The sequence below is a fragment of the Pezoporus occidentalis genome, unplaced genomic scaffold, assembly GCF_034315485.1.
Source record: "Pezoporus occidentalis ecotype Australia unplaced genomic scaffold, CSIRO_AGI_Poc_V1 ctg48, whole genome shotgun sequence".
NCBI classification, from domain to species: Eukaryota; Metazoa; Chordata; class Aves; order Psittaciformes; family Psittacidae; genus Pezoporus; species Pezoporus occidentalis.
In genome coordinates, this window is record NW_026915813.1 from 863959 (window position 1) to 877062 (window position 13104).

The 13104-nt window shown below is 38.8% G+C and overlaps 1 protein-coding gene across 1 annotated transcript in view; it reads right to left on the bottom strand.

The window, feature by feature from the left end:
* STK32B (serine/threonine kinase 32B) overlaps window positions 1–13104 on the bottom strand; it is a 167888-nt gene that overhangs the window by 21066 nt on the left and 133718 nt on the right. Inside the window, exons 7-9 of the mRNA XM_062636353.1 lie at window positions 8033–8136; window positions 3464–3580; window positions 2338–2463 (exon numbers count right to left, since the gene is read on the bottom strand). Of these exons, the coding sequence (XP_062492337.1) occupies window positions 2338–2463; window positions 3464–3580; window positions 8033–8136 (347 nt within the window). The remainder of the gene's footprint in view (window positions 1–2337; window positions 2464–3463; window positions 3581–8032; window positions 8137–13104) is intronic.

Below are 13104 nucleotides of genomic sequence, written 5' to 3' on the forward strand. Positions count from 1 at the left end.
AAATAAAAGTAACTTTTTATTTCCTTTTAAATGTAGAATATTATTTTGCCTCCAATATTATAAGTTCCTGCCAAAACACAAATAAGGTGAATCCAAATGAAAAGGATTGCTGTCTGACAGATGTTTAATGGATGACAGTTGAAAGTATTTCAAGAGAACTTAGTCTTTTCTCAGTCTCCATGACATTCACCACTGTCAAGATCAGAGACAAAGACAAGCCATTTGGCTAATAGAGGAGCCCCAGACACACTGGTTGCACAATTGCTTCTGAAATCACATGTAAATTTTTTTTTTACCATTGTTAAGAAAACAGGAAACTTCTGTGTACTTTCTCAGTATTAAGGTACCCTCAGAACAATCTAAATCCAGATGAAAAGAAGCAGACAGCTACATGAGAACTGTGAATTAAGGAGTTAGGGTTATAGATGCAAACTACCACACACTTCTTGTGCTCCAGCTCTGGGTGTAAGCCAGCTGGATGTACAAAACTTGCAGTCCCTTTATTAGATCCTATTATCACAGCCAAACTGCCGTACCTCACTGCTTGGGAGGCAGGCTTAGCAGGGTGGCACACATCCCGTTACCTGGACTCACTCCTGGACTGAAGCTGGCTTGAATCTGGTTCTCGGGAGAAGAGTCAAGATGGAAGATATGGCCCTATGAATTCAAGTGTGACTGGGAGCAAGGAGGAGACCAAGGAGATATCTGGGGAAAGGAAAACACTGGAGCAGCAACATGAGCAGAGAACAGACTTGCCATAGGCAGGTTTCAGTAGCTGGTTTCAGTGAAGCAGGTTTAAGTCCTCTCTCTTTACTTTAAGTCCTAAGACATATACCTGTGCACATATGGGCTTTGCAGAGTCTGGGACTCCTCTGGATCCTCAGGTATGTTGTACCTTTGGGTATGGGATCCCTCTTTCAAAATACAAAGCAGGATTGTGAAGTTTCCCACATGCTGACAACTGGATGAAATTTTCATCTAAGAATAGAAGGTCTAAATAATCTGTTGAGCTTTGTCTGAGAAGGAGTCAGGGCACACCTCCAATATCTCAGACAGCGATCTAACTTAGAAAGTAGGAAAACAGGAAAAGCAGTCTTCGTTTGTCTTGTAGATCCACACCACGAGGTGAATGGAGCTCATTGTCCCCCAGCCCAGGAAGGAACTTTGTTCTGCAGTGCTTTGATTAGGATAGCAGCCTGAAAGAGAATAAGGGAAGGGCCCAGCATGGCATAGCAGCTACTCAGATCACAGAGGTGTTGAATGAGAGGGAAGGAGTCCTGGCCTTGCAGTTTCGCCCCAGTGAATGTTGCTTTAAAGTGCCTAAGAGGGGCCAACCTTTCTCTTCAGCTGTTGCACTAGTTACCTGCTATATTCCTGGTCTTTCCCCAGGCTCACAGCGGGAGGCCCTGCTTGCCCACCCATAGCTTTCTTCTCCTGCAGAATGTTGCTTCCAGGAAAGGCTCTGGTCAGGTGCCAAGAAGCACAGCAAATACTGTCAACACTGTCCTGGCAACCTGCCTGGCTGCCTTTGCTCCATTAAGCAATGCATTCTTGCTCTCAGCTTCTGCAAGGCTGAATCCTGTCCCCATCATATTTAGCAAGAACTCTAACGTGCAAGAGGACAGGGTTTAGCTATACCCTCTTACTCCTCTTTATTTATGGTTGCATAAACAAAATGTTATCAGACCTTTTTATGCTGCAAATTTGTTATGAGAAAAATTATGGTACAGTATGAGTGAACAAAGTGGAGAAGCATGTTAACACCACAGGCATTGCTTTTTAATTGTATCTATTTGTGTATGATCAAAATAGAAATATCCAGAAAATACCAACAAAATAGGACCACGGTAAAAAGAGAAACCACCAGATTTCCTCGCATAATCTTAATGTTTTAGGTTAGGAAAATGTCACAAAGAAAATAGGCCAGTCTTTTGGAACAGTGTTCTTTAAGTGAAAAAGAAACAGGACACTGGGGTATTAAAAAGTTTTGCAAATGTTAATCAGATACCCGACTTTCACAGCAGCTACCATCATCTTGGTATTGTTTGGTTCCACAACCATTTGCTCTAACAGCTTAAATGTGAAGCCTGGAAAATGGGTTTTTATTTGAAAGGGAACAAAGCATGAACCGAGGTTAATGAGTTTTTGTTGTGATCTGATAAAATGGGCCAAATTTTCCAGTAGCTGTGGCTGAGTAAATGAAAGTAGAATCCAAAGTGAAGCTTCTTTGAGAAGTAAATCACTGAAGAGCAATAAATGCAAATGTAAACAAGTAAACAAGCAGTGGTAATTAAAGTCAGAATTTGCAAACACAGTTGACCTGAAATACTGACTTACGTTAGGAACAAAGCCTGGGGTCACAGCTTTCTCTAGAACAGCATCCCAGTTGACATCAGCTAGGTATGGAGAGCTTTGGATGTCTGCAAGGCTTGAAAGACGGCACTCCGGGTCCTTAGTGAGGAGCTGTGAGCAAGCACAAGGCATTTTCTAAGAGATGATATGCCATATAAAAAGGTAAAGGCATCACATGCATAAACTGTATAAGACACACTCTGAGTAAGGAAATGGCTAGGGAATCTTCTAACGGCTCCTGGAAGACCCAGTCTAAAAAAAATAAAAGTGATAACTCATAGGATACGAATATGATTTAATTGCCACCAGATGGCTGTTGCAGCCATGAAGCATATAAATGTATTAGTAACAAAAGTCTGTTTACAACTACACAAGAGTCCAAGCAACATGAAACATCACAGTTCAATGCCACACAACAATTTGTATTTCATCTTAAATTCATTGGACTATATAGTTACACTTGGCATCCTAGCAGCAATTAAGGTTTACCATTATCAAAAATAGATTGCCCATTGCTACAAAAGAAATTGATCTTCTATTCCTCTATTCATCAATTCACAAATATTTCCTGCTCAAATAACAGTATTGATGATCTGAAATACCTAAGAGAGACAGATGATCATTGCAGTACGGCCAGAAAATTAAACCAAATAAAAAACCTGGGATTTCAGGGAGAAAATGGTTTGCAGGGTCATGATCCATTCAGAAAAGCTCCATCTTGTAGTGTAGTAACATTTACAGAAAGGTGGCTCAACTTTAGTTGTTGCAACTATAGCAGCATAGAGCAGGGAAAAATAGAGCTCTTTTCACTTCTAAGTTCCCTGGCTAGAAATTGTAGCAGACATTCAATGTGCAGAGTGGTCCTTCATTCCCTCTCCAATATACAAAACCAAGGCTGGAGAGATTTTGGCCAGGGTACAGAGTAGAAATTATTGATCCCCAAAGTAAATACTGCACCATTCACAATCAGAAAATCTAGGAATAAGCCCTGCCTTCCTAACCTTGACATTTTGACTACTGAACGTGTGTGCTTGTTTGATGTCTCTGCATTGTTGGAGGGGTTTCCGGAAGAAGACAGAAGACAGGACAGAAGTGTTTGTAGCCTTCTTACCTTTTTCAGTAGTGCTATCATGCCCTTGCACCATGCAGATGAGTAGTGAACTCTTTCTATCTTGAACATGTTCAGTATCTCATCAATAGGGGTGGCTGAATGAATTTCATAGGGTCTCTGAGATAAAGTTAAATCAATATCAAGTCAGCACAAATGGATAAAAGAATGTAGACAATTACATTTTCCCGAGCTTGGTGTTGTTTATGCTGGAAATAGCAAAAACATCAAAACATTTTACAACAATTTTGAGGCTAATCCTTCTTTGTGTGTGTGCTTTTCTTCTGCTGTAATGAATGTAGTTACTCATAGATGTGTTTCCTCTGCAATTTTTTCTCTCATGAAAAGAAGTATAAGTTCAGATGGGAAGACTGAAGAATTTTGTTCCTGGGGCATTCTATCTGAAATGCGGATTATGCTCTTGTGATCTAAATGGACAAGGTGGTGAAGTGGTGGCTGAAGGGAGATTTGTCATCCTGATTTTACTTAGTAGATAGAGAAATATAAAAATGCTTACAAAAATCTGTGTAAGAACCAGAGTAAGGAAAGTAGACTCCAAATCCCAGCCCTTTGCCTTTGCTCTTTTTGAAATCTAAAATTAACTCTAAAATTAAAACTAAAATTCTCACAGGACCTGATGTCCTGTATTTGCAGTGCCTAAATTCTTCTACAGCTGAAGAGAAGGTCCAGGCTTTAAAGTGCTTTGTCCATGAAGATCACTGTGATTTATCTTTTACTAAATACGGCTTTTGGAAATACGAGTACTGCATATAAATTTGTATTCTTATTAATTATTGTGCACAAGACCTGCATTTGCGAACCAAGTTGTTAGAATGATACTTGATGTATTTTTTTAAACAAGGATAGAATGTGGATTGTTTGTGAATTAAGTTGTACTCGGCTAGTGACAAATGCATGATATGAGATCGGCAGCCAAATGCCGTCATAGCAGCAGTGTGCAAATTGATGCATCACAATTCATGCACGACACAGAGTCACCTTCTAATCTAATACCTTCAACAGCAAAGGGCAGACACTCATTATCTTCACTAAGAACTGCATCATCCCTTGACTTTCGCTACCACGTACTGCTAGAAGATTATAATTTAAGACTATCTCTAGATGTCAGCTACCTAACCTAATAATGAATTAGAACCACTCTTCATAAAGGACTAGAAAATATTCTTAGTTTGAGAAGATTCATGCACATGTTTAACTTTGAACATATGTATGAAACTAAATTCATTCCAAAGCATTGAGATGTTCTAAAGATAAATCCAATTGCTTAAATCTCTTTGCTCTGATTCACATTCAGTTAGTTTGCTGTCATTTAGCTCTATCATGTCCATATGAATTCAACAGGACCTAATTGCCTGCTCTAAATACATAATTTTCTTGAATGAAGTTCAAAACTGTCATTTGAAATAGTCTGTCATACGTTTTTCCCTTCCTGCAGTGATGCTGCCCTAAACCAGCTATTAAAAATGAAAGGTTAACATTCTGTTTATTGTCAGGAAGTAACCTACTGCTGATTTAGACTTCATGTAACAGTATGACCAATATGATTATTGAGCCAGAATTTACACCAATCATTGTAAATGGTGGTTTAAATCTAAAAATAGCAACTTTAAGGAATAATGAATCATTGAATGTTTTTCTGTTAAGAAAGTTTCTGACCAAGCCTTTCCCTTCAGTGAAAAATCCTTAAAAACCTACCTTATTTTAAAGATTATTGGCATTCTACAGTCTTGATTTTTTTGAGATTTGCAGAGATTTTTAATATTATCTTGAATTATATATGGCCATTGTAAATTGGGCTTTATAGGGACTTCACACCTATATCTCCCATATTTTCCAGCTACTTAATCCTCTTGAGGTTCAGAACCCTTCTATTTTGAAATAAAAATAAAATCTGGTTTGCTTTTGTTCATGAAGTTTGTGGTAAACTGTTGACATTGCAGTGAAAGCCAAAGTTGAAGAATTCCAACTATAACCTCTTTCCTTCACCTTGTCTATACTGAGGGCATAGTATATACAGTTACTATAATATTTTAGCAGTGGTCTATACCCTAGGAACAGACTGATATGTGTCATGTTTTCTATCATGCAGTTTAATTCCATGGACTTGATGCAAAGCTTTCTGATTTACATTTTTTTCTCGTTAGGGCTCTTATTAGAAACTGGCTAAGGAAAGAAACGTGCTTGCGACATATTGAGGAATGCTGGCACTGCTGTAGATAAACGAAAAATAGTCCTGACAGCTCTGTACCAGACACAACCTACTCCTGTAGCTACAGCCCTGTTTCCAGCAATGTGCTGTCTTGACTGCCTCGTAGTAGCGAGAATGGCTGCAATGCCTTGATCACCCTGAGCCTCCTCTGAGGACCCTTCCATCTCACAACAGCAAACAAAACAAAAATGCAGCTCGGTATAAAGCAGCTTATTCTTACTAAGTTCCTTTCAAATTCAGCAGGCAGTGTCATGTACTATGCACTGCTCAAAACTGGAAAACGGTTGATATTTATGATGCTTCTCATTTCTAATACTCCTTCTTTCCTTCCCTCCTGCCTTCCCCATGCACTAGCATGCACCATGCAGGAAGTTGTATCTGGGTGGCTCTGCCCAGTACAACACACTCCTCTTTCTGCAGCAGAAGCTGGTGGGCTGCACTGAGCACCCACCTATCTGCTCTGTGGCAATGGGGCATCCTTGCTGCTGAGCAAAGTGCTGCAGAAGTGTGGAGGAGGAAGGAGCTGCCTGCCTGCAGGTTTAGCCTGAAAACTTGTACTCACAAGCTGCTTCTTTGCAGCCATCTGCACAGGGCTGCTGCAGCAGATGGAGCTCTGGAACTCGCAGTTGTTGCAGACAGCAACATGCCTCTGGTTAAGCACCTTTTCTTAACCCACCACTACTTCTCTTGTCATTGCTATTGCTCGCTGAGGCCTTGTCTGGACTAGAAAAGTTTAGAAATAGAATTCAGGAAAAAATATACCTTTTCCTAATCCATACAAAGGCATGGCCTGCAAAGCCACCCTCCGGCTTGCTCAGTCAGCAAGAACCATTCTTCAGGAGAAAAAAAGCAGCTGGCTTTGTCAACTGGGGCATGGACAGATTTAGTCTCAACTTTGCTTTGTCTGTAGACAGATCGATTTACTCAGAAAAGATTGTATGGATCTTGGCAAATGGATACCATTCAGTATAATTTTTCATTTAGTAAAGTGACTTTGTCACATTAAAGTGATCTTTGATGATTAGCCTTGGGAGTTCAGCTTTCATTACACAATCATTCATTGTGCTGCTTTCTTGGAGACACTCACTGGTGAAAGGGTTGGTAAAAAACCAGCAGGATTTTCATTTAATTTATTATATGTGTAGCTAGTACTACTGTCTGTGGCTAGGGTTGAGAATGTATTATGTTTATCACTTAACTGTTCAGGTCTTAACTGTTCAGGTTAAAATCTTCCATCCTGGGAATAATGTCAGCTGTCAGCTTAAAAACTCAGTAGATTTTCAGAATGATGTGGAGAAACCCTTTTCTTAAGGGTTTTAATACCCCTGTGCTTTGAGAGCAGGCACTGAAATTTGGCATGGGAGAGTTCTTAGCATCAGGAGCTTGGCTTCTGCCATTTCTATGGAAATACAAAATAGATTGACCAAGTTTTACGCCTCTGAAAAATATGGCTTCTGGATTGAAGTAACAATGTGCAGACACTATGAAATGAAGTTTCCCATCCAAAAATGGGAATAATAATTGTTCTTTATTTCTAGTTTTCTTTGCCTATCATCCTAAATGAAACTGAGATCTTTGTGAGATGGATTGTCTCACATTCCAAAGTGCACAACAGAAGAGTGTAGTAGTACTGAGTTAATGTCATATGATAATAATCACTCCTCTCTTTAAAAATGCATACTGCAATGCAATGAAATACTCTTAAGATAGGAATTATAATAATAATAATTAAAAAACACCAGCTACTTTAGCTATGTCGTTATCCTGAAATAGTATCTAAATTACTGTTTTCCATAGGGATAGTAAATATTTAAGCAACCAGCTTCAATCCTTTGAACCAAAATGGAAAAGAATTTTCCATTATCTTCTGTGACGTTTGACCATGCTCAGGAAGATTTTTCATTAAGATTATTCACATAATTGATTAGATAAGTAACAAGTATACTGGCAGATAAGCATTGCCTGTAGTTGGGCCAAACATCTTAGGATATTGCATTAGCTCTTTTAAGGTATTAGCTAAGAGAATCAAAGATATAATAAAGCCTAAAGTATCTCAACTTCTATTTGGGAAAAAAGTACCATTGTCAAGTACCAATTCAGCATTGTGGAGAAGCCATTAAACATTAGGCCTTTCTTTAGCCAAATACAGGCAAATGTAATTGGAAATGGGGTGAAACTTTCCCAAGAATCTTTTCAGCTGGGAAAGACCCAGGACAGCATTCCTGACCAGAGCCCCATCCACTCAGATTTTATCCTGAAGGGTGTGCTCAGGGGCACTGCAAACTTGGGGTCTTTTGTCAGTCAGTGTGTTAAGTAACAACATCAAAACCCATCATTCTTACCCAACCCCTCAGCAATTCATATGCTGTAATTCCTAGCGACCACCAGTCTACTGGGTATGAGTATCCTGGACCTCCATCCATAAAGGCCTGGAACACTTCTGGAGCTAAATCAATAATCAAATCAAACAAAAAAAATATTATATTAAGGTTATACTATGGATCATTAATGTTAACAGCTGAAAAATGAATAAGGATGTGATTAACTGGAATGAAATACATTTGTAAGCACAGCATTTTCAGGATGCAGCTTCAGTATGTAGGTTTGCTGGCAGCAAAAGACTTTCACTGGTCAGGGTTTTTCTGAATTCAATAATTTTATATGTTACTTAATACCTGGTTCATTTAAGTTTTGCTATGTGAATGAAAATAAGGAATAGGAGGGGAATTACTGAACTGGAACATTTAAAGTAATGAAAATATTTTATGGGAAAAATATCTGCAAACAAAGTGATTCTTTGTGACTGATGAAGGTGTTGAACATGGTAAATCTTATCCTTATTCTACATTTGGATAGAATTAATCAGATGGATAATAAAGGTATTCAACATAAGAAAATAGCAATTAAACACAAGTATGTATTTACACAAGTACATATCTTACACTGTATGCTGTAAGAAACACTGTCATGACTAGAAATAAACACAGTCAATAAAGTGATGAATTACATAAAAATAACTTTCCAGGGAGGGTGTGGGGAGATCTTTTCAAAACAAAGATCCAGTTGATTAATTTCAGCAAGAAAAACATACTAAATAATGCTGCTATTGCTTCTTCAAAATACCATCAATAAATAAAAGCATATGAAATGAAATGAAATGAAAAGTCAGTCATGCTTTTCTAATTGTTTCACAGCAGAATCTCAGTACACTTTGTGAAAACCACACTTTCCCTTGGGTTTTTCTAAACAACGCTATCACCAACCACAACATCATGGTTGACTGCAATTACCATGTGAGTCTCTTCTGCCCAAGGTACCAAATCTAATATACCACATTACTACCTGATTACCATTGCATCACTTTCTAATGGGCATACTGCAATGAATAATGTAATTTGTTCACGCTTACTTCCAACTGGCAGTGGGATTTTTTTATGGTATTTAGAGGAGCACCTTTAATTAAAGAAAAAGCAGAGTTTATGCAGTCCTTGCATTATGGATTGCAACCTAACAATTTACAGCTCTAGACGACTTCAGAAAGCCTTGAATAGCCAAACCTAATAGAGGATTTTGGCATTCAAGAGTTAGATAGGAAGGAAGACTAGGGAAAATAGGTATAGGTAAGGTATAGGTATTGTGCTGTGACCTGGTATAGCATGAATCAATAACGCCATAGAAGTCATCACACTGAGTTAGCTATGCTTCACCTCCAGACAACACAGCTTCACTTGGCATGCTCTATCTTCAGATGCATTTCAGACCTTCCTTGCATGCTACTGTGGATCTTTGGTGACACAATTTACATGCAGGCAGTGTGTCACGGAGATAGGTGCTGAGAGGGTAGGCAGGAGGTTTTGTGTTACTTTAGTGGGTCAATGCACCTAAACTGTACATCAGACACCAAACTAATATTCTAATATTCTGAATATCACCATAGTAAAGGTTTGCTTTATTAAGCCCCATTTGTTATGGGTTTTGCCCACTGTGCCTAGATGATGTATAATAGCTCATTACAGAAATAGCCTTTGTGACCTTTTTACTGAGGTATAAGGTATAATTTTGGTTTCACTCTTTTTTTTATAGCTTTAGCATTGCAATAATGTGACAGATCACTATCTGATTTCCGTGAGGTAAAGCTGAAAATACATTATTGATGCAACCTATAACACTGCCAGAATGGTGTAGACATTTTGCTAGTTACTGACTGAGTTATCCATTTTTATTTCATTTGCTTGTCTAAAAGCTTCAAGGTCAACTCATCCCACATTAAGCAGACCAGTAGAAAATTATTCCTTTTGCCCACTGCCCCTAGTGTTCTGAAGCTGTTTTCTCACCTTAACCTGACAGCATCCTTAGATTAGAAAATGAGCAGTCAGGCTAATGGTTTTTAAAGCAAATGGACCCTTTTCACCTGCTTTAGCAGTATTACTTTGCAGTCAAGCAGGACTGCCTCTCCTCATTCAGTCAGCTCCATTCAGCTCTCTTTCAATCAGCTATAAGCATCCACTTTGCAAGATGAGGGAGGGCTGACAGAAGGTGCAATATGATTTACAGTATTCTACCTACAGAAATCTCAACCCTAATGAAGCCCAAAAACTCTCCCCAGTTTGACAAGACTATAAAAATACCAATCTCACACTAGGCTTGTGCTTAACGTGTCCAAAAACCTTTTTGCACTGAGACATTAGGTGCAAATGAAGGACTCCAGGCTGTACAGCAGACTCTTAGAGTTTGACTGTTCATTCAGAAACATAGTGTGATTTTGCATAAAGACAGCAGATACTCCTAGTGATGGGGTTAGCCAAGCTTTGAAGAACTAGAGCATAGAACAGAACATAACATTAGTTTTTGCAGTAAGAAATAACTATGTCATGAGAACCAATCAAGAGTGCAAACTGGCTAGGATAAAAACAGAGGAAAAATCTGAAAGGAAAGATAAGTTTCTACATTGATTTCTTTAGGATTGTTATTGAAATAGACTGTCTGCAGTCTTATTATTTGAATTTTATCTCAGGCTCAGCTTGGACAGCTATCCTACAGCCTGCTGTGGGTATGTTCTTCTAAAGGGTGATAAGATTTGAGCTTGACAGCTTAGAGCAAGTGCAACAGAGCTCTGCTGTGTGCACCCTTTCTGCACACATCCACTCTTATAACAGAATTAGGATGAGAAGAATACTCACATCTTTTACCCCTGTGCAAGGATTCTGCCTGCAAAAGTTGATTCATGTGAACAAAAGTGAGAGAGTGCATAAGAACGAGAGTTTCAGATATTTTTCCTCAAGCAGTTTCTACTGAGTAAAGACTTTTCAGGAAAATACGTAGTTTTAATACTTGGACAGATCCTGCAGAATCTTTTGGCTGAGAGCTGTAATTACTACCATGTTCAGTTAGAGGGAAAGCACTAGAAGTTTCCATGGTGGAAGCAGTGCTTTTAAATTATGAATCTAAACCAAATAATGCCTGGACACATTCCTGTTTAACATTATCTAGGTGTTCCTGCTCCGGCAGGGGGATTGGACTAGATGATCTTTTGAGGTCCCTTCCAATCTCTAACATACTGTGATACCAGGTCTAGCAGCAAAAGTGAATTCAAAGACAAGTGAAGAAGTGATGCGGTTCACAGGTCTTACACATCCTCGCAGCTCCCCATGAACAAGCATCTTTGTCGTAATGCAGAACTGCTTTAATAGAGCTGCCCAAAAGAGTGCCTCCAACAGCAGTAACCTGGTCCAGATTCACTGCTCACCCCACTTTCAGCAGGAGGTTGGAAGGGAGATTCCTGAGGCCCCTGCTGACATGAATCACCTGATGATACTGCAATGCTGATGAAACTCAACCAACCACCTTCTCACAGTGCATCTGAGTGAGGCCATGAAGGGCTCTTAAGGCCAAATTCTCAATGGGACCTTTAAAGCCTCTTTCTCTTGGCATTCATTATGAGCTGCACGGGCTCTTCACCTCTGCTAAGACACCTGAAAATCCTTTTCAGAGCTCTGTCTTTAGCTGCTTTTGCACTGTATCTTTCTGGTAATACCGTATCACTGCAGACTGTAGGAAGTAAATAAATGGTTATTTCTCTTTAAAATAAACTGTACTTGAGAACAGCTAATAAAAAATTGAACATGAAAGCAAATCTAGTGGTTCTGCATCCATCTCAGCAGCTCACTGGAATATCCATACTCCTGTTCTGTGCGTTTAGCAATATTTGGAGCTCCAAATAAGTTTGTGAGAGAGTAACTTCAGAAAAATCGATTCATATATATAATTACTCACTGCAATTATCCTAGCAGTCAAATGCTTTACAGTGTAAATGATTAAAGGATATATCTCATATTCCACACATATTTCCCTAAAGATCTGTAAATAAAATAAAAAACTGAAATTTTACTTAACCTGTTATTAATTATGTACCCTGCTTGTGGAAGTTTACCTGTACCTTGCAATATAGCTCATGAACTTGAAATAAAAAGAGAATATCAGTGTAAGTGCAACCACCACAGAACCCAATTGTCATTATTTCTTTGTACTGTAAAAAAGGATTTTGTACATCAGGGAAAATGCTTTTAAGAAGGGTTTCTAAAAATCTGCTTAGTATTAATAAGTATCACTTAACTTCACAGTTAAACTATAAGTACTCCAGACCTCTAAAGGTCAGACCATTTTAATTTGCTTCAGAATGGTGTGTTGGAAAATGCTGGCAATGGTAAAATAGCCAATTTGAGGTCTATCACTTGGAATAGCTGGCACAAAGTGCAGCTGTTATTATTTTTGATGGAACATACTATTTAATCATAAAGATAATTCATCAGACTAAATCATAAAATGAAGAGCTCGGAGTGACTGTGATACAAGTCCTAAATAGCACAATGTGGCATTTCTTTTCTGATGAACTGATTTAAGTTTCACTTCCTTTGCAAGAAGCTAACCGAAGAGCATGTAGTGTACTTGCCTACCACTACCTGCGAGACTGCCATGTGCTGATAAGCTTACACAGCTGGTACTTACTTCAAAGCATTGCCAACTTCCCTAGGCTGCTTTGAACCACCGTAAAATTCATGAGGGGGAAAGTGAAGCAAGATGAACGCATTAGACCCTTCAATTGGCCTTTGCCGTACATTAACAAATCTGTATACTTAAGCAATGACGTGCAAGTGAGCGTTGCAAGATTGGTTAGCTGTAAGGAGCTGACTGTCTATGCATAGCGAAATGTTGCTGAGGAGGGTTGGTCATTAATTACAACAAAAATACCCTGTACCAATGTTAATTTGACAAACTGAAAATAAAAAATAAATCCGTCATGGTTTGGACTTACATTATGGAATGATCAAGTTCAGGTGGGCATGTCCAAAACATTTCTCAAGAAAGAAAACCCTGACATTAGTCATGCAGTTGGCTAGCTAGAGCTCTCCATAGC